We start from the raw sequence: 18,625 nt of genomic DNA, 5'->3' as shown, positions 1-18,625 counted from the left end.
CAGTTGCTTCCCATGCATGTAGATAAAAAAGGGTAAAAACATACATCCCATAAGGTGCAGATGGAGTCGGCGGCTCTCGGGGATGGGATGGGGGTGGAGCAGGGCAGAGGGGAGACATTCCCAGGGATGGTTTGCCCACAAGCTTTCCTAACGAACCCAGCACTGTGCCAGCAGTGAGGGGCCTGGTTTCGGGCAGTGCAGCTCTCCGAGCCGTCTCCAAGCTGTTAAGCCCTGCTCAATCCGGCTGGGAAACTGCCTCTCTGCCCTTGTCCCTGCCAGGCTGGTCACACTTGGGGCTTGAGCCGTGGGTGGTGGCCCTGAGTGTGCACCCTATGTCAGACTGACTTGCACTGCAGGAGAAAAGAGGTGCTCATCCCCAAAACCAGCTGATTTCTTTTAAGAAAGGCTCTAAAACATAGGCTGTAATGTATCCTGAAGTTCTGCTGGGGAGGAGAGGAAGCAGGAAAATTGCACCTTCCCCAAGGACAAGGCTGGCCAGCCAGGAGAGGAAGGGTTGCTTAGAGTCAGACTGCTTCCAGCTTTGTGCTGTTTATTCAGAGACTGTGCCTACACTTAAAAAGCACTTGGAAGCAAAAAAGTCCCAGCCAACTAATTTAATGGCAATAGGAAGACCAGTCATTTATTCCTCTGCAGATATAGAGGCTTTACAAGAGACCAGTAGCATTCTGTCACATTCGTATTTGTAGAAATGGAGGCACAGAATGCTTGAGATTTGCTCAAACCCACTTTAGCTGTGCTTTGGAATAAAAACTTGCTCCCAAGTGGCCTCCTCTTGGCTCTTTTGACCAAAACTTCCCAGCACCCATGTGGGACTCCTTGGCAAAATCAAAGGCAATGCCTGAGGCAGAGCCCTGGCTTTTTAAAGCTAAAAGAAAAATGTAGAGAGAAAAAAAATAATTTAAACAAACCCAGTGGTCACCAGTGGTCTATTTAGTCTTTTATGAATCCTCTTAAGATGTAGAAATAGGCTTTTATCCTATCCTATCCTATCCTATCCTATCCTATCCTGTCCTATCCTATCCTATCCTATTCCTTACCCAGCAGAGATAACTGAATAGTCAAACATTTTAGGTCACCTTTCACTGCAGGTTGATGGAAACTTGCTTTGTGCTCTCTAGAGAAATATTTGTTTTAATCTTATCTGGACCCTTCCCTGCAATTACAATTGCTCAGGACTGTGTGTTTCCACTGCAGCAATACTTTTATGATTACGGTTACAGATATTGCCAGATAGGGAGATTAAAATAGTACAACTTTCCCTATAAAATAGCATATATGCATTGCATATAAAACATTTTAATAGGGAGAGACAGGGGTACTCTCTGCATGTAGAGACAACGGGCTGGACCTGTGCAAATGTGGCTTTCCCGGGGTGAGTGGCACTGGCCAGGGCTGGCCCTGCTGGCAGGGACCAGGCTCAGCTGGACCACACAGCCCTCGACCCCCTACAGGGCTTGTGCGAGTGAAGGCAGCTTTCCTCCCCCGGGAGGGAAAGGAAAATGCTTCCAAGCACTGCCAATGTCTGGAGGCTCTGAGCTGTGCAAGTGCAGCTGAAAAAATCACCTTTTCTGGCCAGGGCTTGCTCCCACTATGAGCTGACCAAGTCCATCCCAGTCAGGAGATGTGCACAGAAGGGGTTAAATTGCCCAACAGCTGCCCATCACCTCTGCCCCCAGGTCCAGCCAGAGGTTTGCCTGGCACAGAAGTGCTCTCTGGAGGGCAGGGAAACACTGCCCCAGCACGGAAGACCAGCAACGCTGGCAAAACACAACCCTGACACCAGCAGGACTCCAGCCTCACTAAAATTGTTAAATTGTGTTTAGGAGTGTGCGGGTCTGGGCAGGGGAATGGGCCAAGGGTGTAAGAGGTGCATGGCCACACCTGCAGTGGCCACAGGGATGTGTGCCTATCTAATGTACGTGCCCTGCAAGGGCTCCCACATCCAGCAGCCCCTCCAACATGGCACTAACGTGTCCTGTCGTGGGGCAGGGGCAGTGCTGGGCAAGGGGCAGGAGCTGCTGCTGGCCATGACTGTGGGTGCACAGGGGTAGGGCAAGGGGAAACCCTCACGCCTGGCACAAGGGGAGGGCAGCCTGGGTGGGCAGCACGCTGCAGCCTGACCCTGCTCACATCTACCTGTCCCACTCATGTCCTCCATCACGGGGACAACCGCTGGCCCAGGACACCTCTCCAGGGAGATGCATGGGGGTCGCCAGGGCAAAGCCCTCGGCAGCTGCCCCAGGCACCCAGTGGCATCTGCTGTTGAACCCCCAAGTGAGGATCTGCACTATGCTGGGGACTTACTGGGGGTCCATGTGTCCCTGTGCTTCCAGGGAATGTCTCCTCCTGTGCCAGGGAGCCACTAGTGCCAGGGCAGTCACCCTGGGTACAGGGACAACGAATAGGGTCTCAGGTGCTCAAAAGCATCAAAACCCAAATCCTTTCCCGAGAGCAGAAATCTGTGAATTTTACAGTTGTAGGGTAAATTTCTTCTGCTGTACAGAAGTCAAACAGCCACCCAGTGCCACCCAGCTCTCTTCCAGTGCCCCCCCACCTGCCAGTCCCAAACCTCTTTAGAGGTGTGTCCCAGAGCAAAGCCAGGGACACTAGCATGGTGGCAGAGCACCCTAATGATCCCCGCCAGACCGAGCACTGGGTAGGTGCCACAAAGGGAGCCAGCCCCACATCCCAGAGCCGTGCCTGGCTGGCAGGCAGCCAGCGCTGCACCTGAGGGCTTGTTTCTAGCCTGATTCCTGTGCCCTTCACCTTTGCAGCTGGAGAAACATCTGCACGCTCTGCTTCCCGAGGATGCCTGCTGCCCATCGCTGAGCTCTCGCCCCAGCCGTAAGGAGAAGGGACTACTTCGTCTGGCTTTTATGTACATGGCCTGGATGGAGCCCTCCTCTACCGCCCTTGGGAAGACGAAGGGTAATGCTCCCACCGACTGGCACTGTGTCATTAACCCCTTGGGGATGGTGAACGGAGGAAGCTTCCCCACAGAGGGAGGTCTCCCACCGGCTGGGCAGCTGGCAGAGGGCAGAGCCCCACTGCACACCTTCCAGGTGGGGTCCAGCCTGGCTCATGCCACAGCCGGGGCTCGCCCTTCCCAGCAAGGGCTGCACAGAGCCCGGCTCCCAGGGGACCCACAGGGGACCCAGGAGGTGGCTGTGTGCAGGGGTGACGGCAGCTTCACGCTGCACGCCTGGCCCTGAGTTACACCTGGTGTGTGCACAGCCCTGGAGTGTCAGCAGCCCTTACAGATGGAGGGGGCATGATGGGCAAAACCGACCCAACCATCGCTTTGTCCGTCGGTATCTATTGTTGTTCCTGGCTGCACTCCAGATTAGATATTTTATGCATTCTAGCTGGTAAAAACTTTTCCCCCCAGGATCCTTCTGCTTCCTCTCCTTTGGATAGAAAATGGGTTTTTAATTAAAGATGCCTTTATATGGAAAATAAAATCAAGCAGATTTTGTTGATAATACCAAGTTTTTTATTGAAAGGAACAAAAGCAAGAGATATTGATTTGAAAATGTAAATTAGCTGCTGAAAGTATTTTGAAACTTGACCATTACAATGCAAGTAGAGGCAAAACTGGAGAAAATCAAAACATAATAGGAGATATTTTTAAAAGGTGATGATGCCAATAGCTTGAGGATTTTGGCTGAGCAAAAAAATTCAGGCTTTGACCTGAGACAGAACAGTACTTCAAGCAACATGCTGCTTCCGCTCTCATCACACATGGCAATGAGCACATCAGGTGTTTCAGATCATTTCTCCAGGTGGCTGCAGTCTGGGGTTAGGGACCTGTCCCACAGCCATCAGCCCCTCTGCTCCCCCTGGGGAAGGCTGCCCAGACCTCTGCCTTTACTGCCTTGCACTTACTCCTTAGCTTGCACCATAAGATGGCTTTTCTCCTGTTGCAGCTGCACACAGGGAGATTTTATAGGAAATTATATTGGAAGCAAAAAGCAATTGCTTTATTTTCAGTGAAGAGAGAGCCCTTCTCCAATGTTTCCCTTTTCTCAGAGCTTAGCTTCTGTTCTCTCAAATCATTGCATGCTTGCAATGCCAGGTTTTCCTGTCCATGTATGTTTATGTTTGCATTTAATACTGCTGCAAAGCACCAGTCTGGCTACCCTGGGCTGCAGTCTTCCTGGGTTAGTGGAGGACATGGGAAGGAGCAACTTCTTCTGGGTTTGACCTGAACCAAATGACAGCCATGCCCTTCCTCCCCACCACAGGACAGGAGACAAATTTTCAGCTTACTAATGTGCAAAAAAGTTGTTCTGGACACCTGAGATGCCTGCCAGGATATAACTTGTTCCAACCCACCACCCAGACCACTCCCTCCTCATCCAAAACTACCACCCCCACCTAAATTCTCACCCCTTGGGTATATCTAGCAGGTGTCTCTTCATTTTTTGCAGCTGATCAGCTTTTCCTGCTCTCTTTAAAGGGCTGCAAGTGAGCCAGCAGTGGGATGGTTACCTTGGGAGGGTGGGGGTGTCTGTGTTCGCAGGCTAAATGAAGTGCTGCAGGAAGCAAAGCTATTCCCCTCTGAGATTTAGGAACGCGCCTTGGGGTTCTGCTCTGCCAGGACAGCCAGAGGCAGAGGGGGCTGGTGTGGGGATGGGGACCAAGGGGTCTCTGTGCTCACTGGCTGTGGGCTGCTTCCCATGCATCAGGACGCAGCCTCTGCTCGTAGAGGTGCTCCCAGGTGTGTTTAATGCTTTGTTCTCTGTTTTCATGGGGTTATTTTTTGCAAAAAATGCTGCAAGCTTTTAGCCACCTGCTGTTTTCTCTCAGCCTTGCATGTAGTTTTTCCCCTAAAATCCAAAGGGTTGTTTGTCTGTGGGTTCCAGCTTGCTCAGAGCCAGGGCTGCTTGGCTGGGGCTCCTGCTTTGCTATGCAGTCTCTCTGGGGTGTAGGGAAAAGGGTCTGCAAAAGAAAATTGGGCAAGGCAGAAGCTCTGCAGAGGGTAGCTAAGAAAGCTTCCCCAAGTGAAGAAGTCTTTTAAAGTCGTTCCTAACCTCTTCCTGGATTAGCTGCATGCTATAATGTCTCAATGGGAATGAAAGTGGAGTTCAGTGCTGGCCTGGAGCTCTCTCTTACATCTGTAGTAGAGGAAAGCTTGAGTTTCGTGGGTTTTTATTGGATTTTTTTTCCTCCTTTATTGAGGAGAAGCATGTGTTTGCAGGAATACTCCTTCCTGCCCCTCCCTATGCTCCTTCTCTGAGCTGAAACTGGGGCATCTCCCCCTTACACCCTGTGCAGCCCCTGTGAGGGACAAAAGCTGTGGGCTGCCTTAGGTGCCCCTCTCTCAACCTTGCCCCTCCAAACCCTGTGCTGCTTCCAAAACATCACCTGCTATCCCAGTGACAGCCTGCCAGGCCTCCTTGCCTCCGCATGCTGGCAACTAGCCCTTCCTAGAGCAGGAGAGGACGAGGCACTTGCTCGGAGGGGTTTGCAATCTAGGTTAGGTAGGGAACGATGCTGAGAGCGGTGACATCAGGGAAGAGGGTGGGAGGCAGCTTGCAGATGACGAGTCTATGAGGTTGCCTTTCCGTGCAAGGTACGCGTTGCATTAGTAATGTGTTTGTAGCAAATAACGCTGGGCTAGCATGGGAATGTGGGTCACCGCTGGCAGAACTGTTGAAGGAAGAAGGAGCTGCTTGTGCTGTGCTGGGAAGAAAATGTATGTTACCGAGGGATGTTTGGTGGGGGGAGATTTAGCTGTATGAACTGCTCCAACTTGTAAGTAGTAGCTTTGTGTTGGCCAAGTGGGTGCGTGCTGCCTGAGAGATGCCTCTGGCCTGGGTGTTGGGGGTGAAATGGTCTTTGGGGAGGGGGGCAGTGGTGGTGGTGATACGGTGCAGTGTGTTGTGTTCTGAGTGTGTGATAGTCACATCGTATCAGGAAACTCCTAGACTTGCTTGCTGATGCTCTCTGTGGCCCTGGCCAAGCCTAGAGCGTTCCTGCTGCCCCAGCAGGCACAAGGAGGGATGCAGCCGGGCATGTATAACCAAGGATTCCAGCGTATTTTCGTGACCTATTTCTGATTCTGTTGTTCAGCATGTGTGCACTCAGAAATCTTTGTGCTTTAGGGGGAGTAGGGTTTGTTAGTGATAAGGAAAAGGCAGTTTGACTGATCAGGAGATTTAAACCAAAAACTAACCTGGCTTTGAAGGTGGACTGAGGCTGGGGAAGGTGGCTCTGAGCCTGAATAGAAAAGGATACAGGATGAGGACGTATGTATTCTACAAACGTGTGTGGTACTTCAGTGCGATGAGAGAGACTCTTGCCTCAGAGCAAATACATTAAATGTAATAGCTTTGTTGGAAAGCACTGCCCTTGGTCAGCAGGGACTTGTTGCGTAGCTTCACTTCCAGCAAAGAAGCAGTGGAGCAGAACGGGGCTGGTGGGGGGAAGCATGAACAGGCTGTGGCCCTGGAAGAGGCTGCTGCCTAACTGCAGGCTGTGGAGACCTTGCTAAAGCAGCCTTGTCCAAGCCCCTCAGAGCAAGTCAGGACCTTGCCCTGCATCCTGCGCTGCCAGCGAATGCCTCCAGGCCAGGTGGAGGTGTGTCTGTGGCTGGCCTGTGTGCTCCAAGGTGCCCAAGCTGTGACATGTCCACCTGTGCCCGAGCTGTTATACCCCCTCCCCGCGTCTGAGATCAGAACAGTGTGTGCTGCCACTGACAGACCGTGGGGCCAAACCCAAGCTTGTGGGGGTTCAGGTTTGTAGGGAACAGGCTGTGTCACCTGTTTGGAGCAGGAGCGAGGTGGTAACTGTGTGGGCTTGGTTGGGTTGCTGTGGTAAGGGGTGGGAGCCCTGGCTCCTCTATCTGCTGCTGCCATTTGCAGCCTGGGGCCTGTTACACATACCTGTGAGCCCTCACCATCCCCTGTGCCAACCTCCTCCCTTGCCCTGAGCCGTGAGTGTCACCTGTGCCAAGGCAGCAGGGCTGACATCCCTCTGCTGTGACCGTGGTACCTGGCCAGCCTGTCTAGCAGCCTGTGGGACAGGTGCAGCCCCAAGGCAGGTGTTGGATGACCTTCAGTAGACCTCGGTGAGCCAGGGAGAGCCAGGCTGTCAGGGAAATAAGGACTATGCCCAGTGGGAGGGGATGGGGATTGATCCGTCTGGGTGCTGCCTGCGTGCTGTCCCTGCCGGTGGGTGCCTGCTGGGACAGGCTCTGTACCTGCTGCAGAGCAAAGTATCGGACAAGGTCAGGGTCTCGGACCAGCCTGATGTTGTAAGCTCTCTCACTGAGTGGTTTGTGGGTTTCACTTTAAATTTCTGTTTTTCCTTTCTTACCTGTTCGGAGACTCTGAAACCACAGCCTGTTTTTTGGGTCCTCATCAGATACGCACCCAGATCCCAGGATCACTGGTGGGGGGGCCTGGTTCAGTGGCTCTCCGGAGCGTGCAGGTCCCTCCACCTGGCAGATCCGAAGACCCATGCAGGAAGGGTTCTCTAAATGGGCTTGTGTTTACCTCAAAACTTGTTGTTGTCCTACAAACTCCTTGCCTGGGCTCTGGCAGTTGGTGCTGCCAATTCCTTGGTCTTGTAGAAGAGCTGTTCCAGGATGACAACTTGCTTGTGTCTACAAAGGCCCCCTTTTTTTTTTAGGGGAAGCAGTGGAAAGTGTATGTTTTTGTGGCTGTTTTAATTCTTTATTTCCCTCCACTAGTAAAACTAGGGCAGAGCCAGGGAGTAAAACTGAGTCTTAAAATATTTTTGTTACTTACTCCTAAGCAAAACAAGGAACTCCTCCATACACGTTGCCTTCCCAGGGTTTTCTTTTGCTCGGCCTGTGCGCTAGGGAGCAGGTTCAGGACTTTGCCCCTTTGTGAAGGGAGAGGTGGTGATGATGATGGGTGGTGGCAACTGCCTGCACAGCTGAGCATGAGGGATGCTCTGTGGTGGGAATCCCAGCTTCTGGCACTGGCTGTGTCCTTGGGCAAGTCACTTACTTGCTGCGATGTGTGTGTGCTGGCTTACCTCCTGCAGGGCCCTGAAAGGTTTCATTCATGTCCCTAATTACTCAGAGTCCTGAATGAAAGGGACAGTGGATGTGCCAAGTGTGTGACGTATTCCAGTACAACATCGTCCTTATGAGCACACTCCTTGTCCCTCCTGGGGACCAAGGGGTGGCTCAGGGAGGCTTGATGGGGTTGCTTTAGCCTGAGTCCCCTCTGCCATGGGAGAGAGTGTCTGTTTTGTGGCACTCATCCCCATCCTGTGAGCTATTGAGGGCTCCTGGCAGGGCTGGGAGGGGAGTTGTCCTGGTTCCTATAATTTCCTGGTTATTTTGGTACGTGAGTGGAAGTGGGAGGAGGGCAGCTGTGGAGAGAAGAGCAAGGTCAGTGAAGAACAAACGTGCCTCTGTGCACTTGAAATCATGCTGCCAGCTAATCGGCTTCGGTGCTCCAACTTTCCTTGCAGAACTCATCAAGCACGGCCGTGAGAGGATAGGACAAACCTTCAAGGCGTCCGGCTCCAGGCTCTGCTCGTAGTGAGTATGAAAACCTCCCAGTGGGATGAGAGCCCTTTAAAAGCTCAGCCTGATCACCCCCGTGCTGGCCCGGCGGTGAATGGAGCTGGCTGGCACCGGCCAGATGTGGGCAGTCCCCAGGGAGAGCTGCCAGCACCCGCTGCCTCCCAGCATCTCCTGCCATGGGCGGCTCCGGGATGGCCGGGGGTCTGTGCCTGACAGTGTGTGGGGGCAGAGAGAGGGAGCACCCGCAGGTGAGATGTGTGGGAGGCCAGTGGGAACTTTGGGCCCCCTTTTTGGAAGGGGCACAGCAGAGGGTGGCTGGGGGGATGAGAGCCTTGGGAGCCTCCCTGTGGTGTATGAGAGCTTGGTGGGGCTGAGGGGGGAATGGAAGAAGCTCTCTGGGACTGGGAAGAAGGGAACAGAGCTGCCTCCCCCCACTCCACCTTCTGTCATCTCTTTAATCCCAACTTTTGCAAGGAGAGTGGGGGAACCTTTAAAACCGAAGGGAGGAATCCCTGGGGTGGCAGGACCCATCCCTCCCCAGTGATGCCCAAGCAGGGTGGATCTGAACCAACAAGTATTGATGTTAAGTCCAGCACCTCCAGCCCCAGCAGCAGCTGTGCTGCCTGGATGAGAGCCCTGTGCGTTAATGCCTCTGCCCACAGAGTACGGGCCAGCCCCTTTGCTCTGCAACACCAACAGCCCCAACTGCCCTGATCTGCCCTGGCCTGGGGAAATGGCCTCTGTCTGCTGCCAGCCTGGAAGGCACGTGGTGGTCAGACCCAGCTGGACTCCCCTGGCTGCCTGTGGGGACACTCGCTGGGCTGCAGCATCCCTATGCAATGGGGTGGGGGGTGCATCTGCCTGGAGAGGGGGCTGGCCATAGCCAGGAGGGCTGCAATCTTGCCTGGCCCTGATGCTGTGCTGCTGCTGGGGCTGTACTGGTCTTCACATGTTGGTGCCCTGCCCAGTTTCTGCTATTGCAAATCAAGGGCTAACTGTGCCATTTAATCTGCTTGTGCTTCTTTGAATCACCTGTGCACCCACGAACATTTTCCCCCTCCATCTGTCAGTATGCACCTGCTGTCCCCTGCCTCCCCCAGAGCATGTGCACCCCCACCCCTTGGGAGCAGCAGTGCTACCAAGGGGGTAGCTGGGGAATTCAGCTGAGGCTTGCCATGATGGAGGAGAGCACACACTGGGGTCTGCACTGGTCCCTGCTGAGTTATGGTGTGAAGCTGTTTCTCTCTTGGATTTTGTTTTCAATACTGGCTTACTCTTCTTTTCCCAAGTGCTGAACGAGTTGCTCTTCTAATGGATCGTTCCCGGAGCCCAGACAAAAGCACCCAGGTGAGACCATGGCTCTGAGCCAGCAAGTTCTTACCTTTGGGATGGAGAGGGGCTGGTGCCTGTAGGAGAAAAAGCAAGGAGGAGATCCTGTGTTAGCCTGCTGGGAGTCTTACTGCTGCCTTGTCCCTGTGGGTGATGCTGGAAGAAGAAAAAGGAGAGCAGAGAGGCCCAACATAGCTTTTTGGAAGAGGCATAATGCTCCCAGAGTCTGGGGAGGGGAAGATAATCTTTAAGGTTGCTTCCAACCCAAACTATTCCACCATCAGTTAAAAGTTTGCCAAAGCATCCATTGTGTCTCTTGCTCATGGGTGCTTACCAACGGCTCTGTGCAAGTGATGCTGTATTGAGGAAAGGAAAGCACAACCTGCAGCGTGGTCCTTGTGACTAACATTGTTATCTTCCCTAGCCTCCAGCCACAACTGACAACATCAACCTTGGACCTTCTGCAAACCCAAAGTAAGCTCCCTGCAAAAGCCAGGTAGGGTGTGGAGCACGCATTGAAGGGATCTGGTAGGGGAATGCAGTTGGTTCCTGTCTCTCACATGGGTGGTGTCTGCGAAAGTCCCAACAATTACATTACTTGTCCTTTAATACAATGTGTATCACCGGTGAATAGTTTTCAAGACATTAAGCTAGAGCTGATCCCTGTTGTGGTAGCAATCCTCTCCTGTCCATGTCTGCAGCCCTGTGTCACACCTCTCTTGAAAGGTAGTAAGGGAAGATCTTCCTCATCCCTGCTGGCTCCCTGACTGTCTTTCTCTGGAAATGGGGATAAACTGTTCCCTGCAAAGGTGCTGCTTGGTCCTGACAGGTGCTTTCACTTGCTGCAGTGTTCAGCGGGTGGGTTGCTGAGGGACTGCTCCTCCTCTGCTGGGTGCACTGACATGTGCAGTGCGAATCCCGAGCTGGCTGGGAGCGAGGGTCACCCGTCCAGTGCCCTCTAATCGCTTTCACAAACACTCGTGTTTCCAAGAAGGAACTCAGCTTTGATGGTAGCGTTGCTGTTGTGTGTGTTTCTCCCAGAAACATTAACTTGTTCCATTCTTGCTCAACAGTGCCAAGCCAACAGACTTTGACTTCCTGAAGGTTATTGGCAAAGGAAGCTTTGGAAAAGTAAGTGGGCTTGTACAGGTGGGCTGTAGCTCTTCAGAGGCGACTTGGAAAGAGAAAGCATGTCTAGCTGCGTCCTTTGCTTGCACCTTTCCTGGGGAGTTTGGCCTCAGTGGGGCTGAGACCAGATGAAGCCTGAGACAGGGTTTTCATCATCTGTCCTTTGAGCTGTCCTGCAGTCTCTCTAAGGACAGAAGCGTAAGGTGGTTTATGTTCAGGGTGGGGATGGTAAGGAGAAGTACTTGATTCAAAATAAGTTTCAGGCTTGTTCAGCTGGCAAAAGATCTTGAGACAAATCTGTATCTTGTGAAATAGCAAGGATTCACTTTAAATGGGACTGTCCCCAAATGCTCCAAAACTATTTTCTATTGGGTGTGTAAGGGATGGATGTGGAGATGTTGTGTGCTTCTTTCCAGCAATGAGAAAGTTCTGGGAAGTAAGAGGGCTGGAGCTCGGTCTTTAAAACTTTGTACCTGACCCTGTGTAGCTGTACACTCTGTATAATCACTCACAAGAGTGTTGAGCTTCTGTGAGGAAACGCCAACCATGAGCAGAAGGTGAGACCGAAACCCATGACCAGGGCCTTCTGTTGCAGGTTCTCCTGGCCAAACGCAAGTGTGATGGGACTTTTTATGCAGTGAAAGTCTTGCATAAGAAAACTATCCTGAAGAAAAAGGAGGTATGTCTGCTCTCCTTGGCTACTTCTGTGAATAGTGGTCAGCGTGTATAAGGTATCCTGGTAATACAATCAAGGTATCTTGTGGCTGGTATTCATGTAGACATCTCACATGTTAAACATGGATTTCTCTTGCCATGGGAACATGGAGAAGAAATGAGATGAATTGGGTCAGAGAGGAGAGTGTTTCCCTTTCAGGGGCTGGAGATAACCCTCTTGGGCTCCCAGCTGCCACCCATTTTGAAAACAGCAGTGAGCCCCTACAGGAGGCTGGACTGGACCCTTGCCTGAAATGTTAACACCTTGCCTGCTTTTTGATAGCAAAACCACATCATGGCAGAACGCAACGTGCTCCTGAAAAATGTCAAGCACCCTTTCCTTGTGGGACTCCATTACTCCTTTCAGACCTCAGAGAAGCTTTACTTTGTGCTTGACTATGTAAATGGAGGGGAGGTGAGTGCACACTTACAGGCTTTATTTCAATCCTCTGTTTGGTCCTTCCCACACATGCTGCTTTTATTGCCAAAAATTGTTTCTTGTCAGAAGATAATGATGTTGAAGTATAATGCTGTTTTGACTGCTGGGAAAGACCAGCCAGGAGTGGCTGGCATGCTATCTCACCTGCAAATTGAATGAAGATCTTGCTGGCTGACCAGAGTCAGATGATTCCCAAGGCAAGGATGCTGAGAAAAGTGCATGTTAGGGGAATCTTAAAATCCTATCGAGGATATGGGAAATACAGATGTTGGTGAGTCTTAGGGAAAACCCACTAGTGAGGCAGCTCTGGGTCCTAGTCCAGTGCTTGAGTGAGGCCATTGCAGTTTGCTAAACAACTTTTTCTGTCCTGTAGATGCTCACTTTTTTCAGCTTTTTCTGTGCTTTCTGAAACTGGCTGGGAGATACTGTTAGCATGAATGTCTTGCCTAAAGAGATTTTATATTGGGGATCTTAGTGGGTTCAGATCTTTGCATGCAACTTGTCATGGCCATACTACCACTATAATCGGCTTGTGGGATGTAGCAATCCTCATTTTATAATAGTTCTAATAAACTTATTTTTAGGATTTTTTTTTTAACTAGATCAGCAGATAACAGTGTTCTGGGGAATGAATTCTTAAGTGAGATTGTGATGTAAGAGGAAGACAAATGAAGCAACTTCTAGAAATGTGTTTAGATTGCTCAAGGTAACGTGGTTAGGGCTTATTTGGTGCTGTTCATGTGTCACTTGCTGCAAATTGGTTTGTGCTTGAGTAGCTGGCCTTCAGGCTTGCTCCAAATATCCTTCAGTTTTTTAGAGAAGAAATGATCAACCTTCTCATCTGCCTGTAGCTCTTCTTCCACTTGCAAAGGGAGCGCTGTTTCCGTGAACCCCGGGCCAGATTCTATGCTGCAGAAGTTGCTAGTGCAATTGGGTACCTGCATTCTTTAAACATCATTTACAGGTAACGCACATCTGCTGGGGAGAGCAGGGGCTTGTAGCCTGCCCAGCCAGGCTGTGTGCAGTGCTGGGGAGGGAAAGGGCTTCGCCAGGGCCCTGCAAAATGTAGGACTAGAGTAGCTGAAGAACATCCTAGTCCAGACAAGACAATGTGCTGCTGGCACTTTATCCTGCAAGAGGGATATGGTCTGCACGGGACCTGATGGGCAGTAAATACTTCCAGCCTGATAGTGGGAAGGACAGAGAATGGTTAAGTGCAAATACCAAAAATAAATCTAGCTCAATAGGTAAGAAATTTTCTCAGTAACAATTTATGTGTAGAAATGCAGGCTAATACCTGATCTGTATGAGCAGCCTTTCTGTGTTTGCATGTGTGTATATTGATACCCCACAGTGATGGGAACCTGCACTTTGGGAAAGTCTTGGTGAACTGGATTGGGAAGCTTTGTTAGCTCCTGTTCTTAGCTGCTGGTGTTTCAGATCTGGCTTTTCTAAATATCTGGCCAAACCTGCTCAAACAGCACTCTTTGTCTTGCAGGGACTTAAAACCTGAGAACATTCTCCTGGATTGCCAGGTATATTCACAACTCCTGCTGTCTTCTTTCTGCCTTTAAAAGCATCAAGACCATAAACAGAGGGCTATGGTCCTGCAAGCTGGGCTATAGCTCATTTCCTTGCATAGATTTTGTATGTATGCAGGTACTGCAAGAGGCAGTGAGCTGTTCCTCTGCAGAACTGCATGCTTGAAGCCCTCTCACCTCAATCCCAAAAGCTGGGACCTGACTTGTGGTCGGGGATCGGGGGTGCTAAAAGCAAGTCACTGCTGGTACTCTGATGGTGACTGCTGTATAAACTGGCTCTGGGACAATGCAGTGGCAAAGCACAGCAGTGCTGAATCTCTTAATTGCTATGCAGTTGTAGACAAATTTAAAAAAATAAATCTAGACTCTTTCTCTATAGCTCCTGTACTTGTACTATAGGATGCCTGGAAGGTGAGGGAGGGGAAACAGATGAGCAGTGGGGAACTAAACACTATATGAGATGCAATGTGAAGGGAAATGCTGTCTCCTCTAGGAGCGGGCCAAGCTGAAATTTCTCCCTCTTCTTTAGGGACACATAGTATTGACAGACTTTGGACTCTGCAAAGAAGGAATGGAGCAAGAGGAGACAACTTCTACTTTTTGTGGCACTCCAGAGGTACAGCATGTGCTGGGGTTTCACTGTGACCTGGGGACTGAAAGCCTTCAGAAACTTGCAGCCCTGGATCTCAGACTTACATGGGTGCTCAGCATCTCAAAATACGGGCTTTGTGAATTAGACCGTCTCGGGCTCTTTGAGGCTGTCAGCCTAAAGCTGGAGTTCAGATAAGGCCTACCCTACCTAGGAGAGAGAATTTTACCTGTAGCAACTGATTAGTACTCTAAATTTGTTGTGCTATGAGGGGCAGGGATCCCTGTGCTTGGAAATGGCCAGTCTTGTGAAGCTGGGACTGTTCCAGGTGACTATGGAGACAACCTTGACCCTGGCAGCCCATGAGCAGGCTGTTTACCTGCTCTGATACCTTGGAGCTGCAGAACAGGGAGCCTGCTGGTACTGACATACATGGGACCTTGCTGGGCTCTTCTGTGTGTACTTGTTTTGCAGCTCCTGTGTAGCACGCTGTGTGGAGGAGAGCACCAGGCTCTCTTTTGGAATGTGAGCACTGCTCAGAGGGGAGGAAATGCTTTCTCTCCAATGCACCTCAGCTGGGTGTTGCTAAAACCCGTCTCCAATCTGCTGCCTTGGAGGCTTTCTTCTTGCTTCTTACTGAGCTGGGGATCTTGGTAGCACTGTGGCCTTAGTAACACAGCTGTTCTGCTGCCCTTCCTCGGACAGCTTGGAGAAGGGTCTGTATATTCCTTTTAGTATTCAAGCACAGTAGAAGTGTGCAGGAATTCCCTGGGGGTAGCCCTCGGCTTTCAGTGGGGACCTACTTATGCAACAGTACAGCATGAACCAAGCAGGAATGTTTGAGCTTTATTTTGTGGGTTTTGGTGGGTGTCTGTCTTTCGTGTTTTTTTTTTTGTTTCCCCTGCCCTAGACAAGGGAGCCTGACAGCACACAGAGACAATCCTGTGGGAGACCAGGCTTGATGTGCTGCTTGTTCTGCAGGCTGCTTGGGTTCTTGTGTGTTGCTCCTTAGTGGTGGTTATTGGTAGTTTTGCTGCTTTGAACAGACTTAGTGGGATGAAAAACTGCAGCTTTCTTAAAACCACAGAAGCCTTTTAGAGGTGTAACTTGTCAATGCAGGACAGGTGTGCTGGTTGAGTTGTTGTGGGTGGCAAATCCTTGTACAAGTCCTCTGTAAGAGGAGAAACTTCTGTAGCCCAGAAAAACATGTTGGGGGTTTCAGTAGGTGTCTTTCAAACCCATAGCTCTGAAGCAAGTGGAAAGTCTATAAAGAACAGTCAAAATGCATCTGTGTGCTTCCTAATGCATTTGCTCAGCTTGAACTGCAGCCAGGTTTGCATACTTATGAGGGCAGAGCCCTTTTGTAACTTGACTCAATTATTTGCTTCTGGCTCTTCCCAGTACCTGGCTCCTGAGGTGCTAAAGAAGCAGCCATATGACAGGACAGTAGACTGGTGGTGCCTAGGAGCTGTCCTCTATGAAATGCTGTTTGGACTGGTAAGTTTGGAAGCAGTCTGGTTTGCTTTACATGGTGGAGAATTTTCAAAAGTTGTGGTGTGAGGTTGGTTGGGTGTTCACGTGGTACCTGACAGACCACTGAATCCTGAATCGGATGACCTGGTTGAGTCATACCATCGCCCTTTTGAACACAGCAATATGGCAGGTCTCCCTCATCTGCTCTCTGCAGGACTCGTTTTGACCTGTGATGTGAGGTTCCTTATGGTAGCTCATGTCTTACTTGGCTGTTTCTTCTCTCTTTCAAAATAGCCTCCTTTTTACAGCCGGGATGTCTCTCAGATGTATGACAACATTCTGCACAAGCCACTCCAGATCCAAGGAAGCAAGACTGTGGCAGCTTGTGACATCCTCCAGGGACTCCTCCACAAGGACCAGAAGAGGAGGCTGGGAGCCAAGACAGACTTTGTAGGTGGTCCCCCTTACAATCAGGAGGGAGGAGGGATAGGAAACTTTTCTGTTCAGGGTCTTTCTTTCATGATAACAGCATGCCCTGTGAAAAAGCTTTGCATGCAATTTGATGTCTCTCCAATCTCCTAAAAGAGGCATATAGAGTTGACCTGAATTTCCAAAGGGAAAGGTGTGGTGACAAGTTAGGACAGCAATGTGTGATGGTTTCATGTCCCTTCAAGGGACTACTGGACTGTGACCCTCATGTATTAAAGATTTGCTACATGGCCCCTATATGAACATGCAGTAGCTCTAAGTCTTGCTCCAAACACTTAATGGTATGAAACCAGCTGGCAGGTGCTGGAAAAGGAGGGTTGGTGGAAGACTGACTCTTTCTCCCCCTGCTTTCTATGCAGCTTGAGATAAAGAACCATGTATTCTTCAGCCCAATAAACTGGGATGACTTGTACCACAAGAGGATTACTCCTCCATTCAACCCCAATGTGGTAAGTGGTTATTTTTGTTGGTATCTGGTTTACAGCGTTACAAAAGGAATGCTCTCCAGATGTCTTGTGTGGGCACTGGGCATTGCTGCAGTGCAGGTTAGGAACTGCAAACGCAGCGGTGAGAACTCTGTTGGAAGAGCAGCTGTGTTAGAATACCTGAACACAAGCAGTTGGTTGGGGTCTGCTCACTCCACGTGACCATGCGTATGCTCTTTGGCTTAGGCTGGTCCAGCTGATCTGCGACACTTTGATCCAGAGTTCACCCAAGAAGCGATCTCCGCCTCCATCACCCACACGCCTGACCTAGCAGCCAGCAGCTCCAGTGCCTCAGATGCATTTTTAGGATTTTCTTATGCACCAGCTGAAGAGGGCATCTAGGTTTTATAAAGGCTTTCAGAAGCCAGATTTTAACTAAACGGTTTTATGTTTGTTTTTCCTTTTTTTTTTTTTTTTGAAAGGATTGGTAATGTCCTTTTGCTCACGGTTTAATGAAATTGGGACTAATATACTAACTGGCTGGAATGGAACAAAGCTCTTAACTTGCTGTTTGGTGGATGTCCCTCTAAAGGACTGTTCCACTGGCAGGGAAAGTGGGACACCAATTATGATTTCCACACCACCCCCACCACTATCCCCAGCGCCCCTGAGTGTCTTGTGTTACTTGGCAGAATTGTATTCACTCTGTGCTTGTATTTATGGTTGAGGTATGTACCATCATTCACATTAACAGCCATGTCCCTGTAACTGGCCACATTTTTTTTTTTTTTTTTTTTTTTTGGTGGAGCTAACTACCGAGCTATGTCCAACTGCTTTGCCTTCCCACTAGAGAAGGAAACTCTTCACACTTCCAAGAGCAATAGCTTTTGTCCTTTAAGTGGACTGTGCCATTTAAGCTACTCATCCTGGGCTGAGAAACTATCTGGTTGTTGCTCCAAGGGCAGCTGCAGGGCTGTAAATCCCAAGCTGTGCTTGTGAGCGGATCATCTCTCTGGTCCAGGATTGGGATGCTGCTGAAGCAACAAGGAAGCTGTTACGGAGGAGCCACTGTGTGGGAGAAAAATCCTGGATAAAATGGGTGGGGAAGAGGTTGAATTGTTGGAAAACACCTTATGGCTAAACCTTGCTTGGGCTGGGGGATCCTTTCACAGCATGTGTGTGACTTGCCTGAGGCACGCCAACAGTAACGTGAGGAGCATGATGTGGAGCACGGTGGAGCACGGGGCAGCAGGCAGCCGTGATGCGCGGGGCAGTGCCCGCAGGACCCGCGGCAGGGCAGGCAGGGCAGCACCAGCACCGGCCCCGAGCAGCAGCGGCGCTCCACGCCCCAGCGCCTGCCTGAAAATGCGTCACTGATGTGCAAGTTATTTATTCTGCCTTAATTTAAATGCTGATGTATTCGTTGTATGTCACTGCCCCCTTTTTTGTCTTTTTAAAGCTGTTTTGTTCTGTTGCTGCAAGGAGGAGAAAGGGGGCTAACTGCAACACGGGGATAAAGAAGGGGCTTTCCAGAAGTTGTGGTGCTCACGCTGTTGGGAAGCTTGTGCTGGAACAATGTTGGTTTGTGGTTGTTTTTTTTTTTTTTTTTTTTTATCAGACTTCTCTCTTGTACATGCTGAATCTGCTATGGTTTATATTAAAGTGCATACACCGATGTGCTTCCCTCTCTGCCCTGTGTCTAAGGGTGCGGGCGCGTGAGGAAAGCCGGGAGGTGGGTGGTGGCTTCATACAGAAAGTCACTAAAAGTTTAATTAAAACCAATACCTTCCCCGCTTTAGGCCAAGGGAGGGATGTCAGGCGGGCCCAAGGCGCAGCAGCCTGAGCCCTGAAGGGCGGTGGGGCTGCCCCGGGCCCCTGCCGAGGGGGCGGCTCCGCGGGCCGTGGCGTCCAGGCCCCGTTCCCCCACCAACCCGCCGCAGTGGTACCGTCCCGGCCCCCTTCCCTCCCGGG

At 50.7% G+C, this 18,625-nt stretch overlaps 2 protein-coding genes across 6 annotated transcripts in view; one reads left to right on the top strand and one right to left on the bottom strand.

Moving 5' to 3' along the window:
• The window catches only part of LOC308071079 (protein FAM83D-B-like), a 441,583-nt gene that overhangs the window by 211,637 nt on the left and 211,321 nt on the right, over window positions 1-18,625 (bottom strand). The window lies entirely within an intron of this gene.
• On the top strand, window positions 144-18,564 carry SGK2 (serum/glucocorticoid regulated kinase 2). 5 transcript variants are annotated; one of them, XM_080405985.1, is made up of 14 exons: window positions 144-2,949; window positions 8,473-8,542; window positions 9,817-9,874; window positions 10,281-10,330; window positions 10,930-10,987; window positions 11,580-11,663; window positions 11,982-12,113; window positions 12,989-13,101; window positions 13,636-13,672; window positions 14,208-14,294; window positions 15,669-15,764; window positions 16,035-16,190; window positions 16,589-16,678; window positions 16,901-18,564. In XM_080405985.1, the coding sequence occupies exons 1-14, from the start codon at window positions 2,898-2,900 to the stop codon at window positions 17,054-17,056; spliced, it is 1,239 nt and encodes a 412-aa protein (XP_080262111.1). In that variant the 5' UTR covers window positions 144-2,897; the 3' UTR covers window positions 17,057-18,564. The 5 variants fall into 5 exon arrangements, with proteins under 5 accessions (XP_080262111.1, XP_080262110.1, XP_080262108.1 ...); XM_080405984.1 differs by lacking the exon at window positions 144-2,949 and adding an exon at window positions 3,229-4,741; XM_080405982.1 differs by lacking the exon at window positions 144-2,949 and adding an exon at window positions 4,815-8,341 and having other exon boundaries at window positions 16,589-16,987.

Source organism: Falco punctatus (genome assembly GCF_963210335.1).
Source record: "Falco punctatus genome assembly, chromosome: 10".
In the NCBI taxonomy this organism is placed as follows: Eukaryota; Metazoa; Chordata; class Aves; order Falconiformes; family Falconidae; genus Falco; species Falco punctatus.
This window is presented reverse-complemented; position numbering and strand designations above follow the sequence as displayed.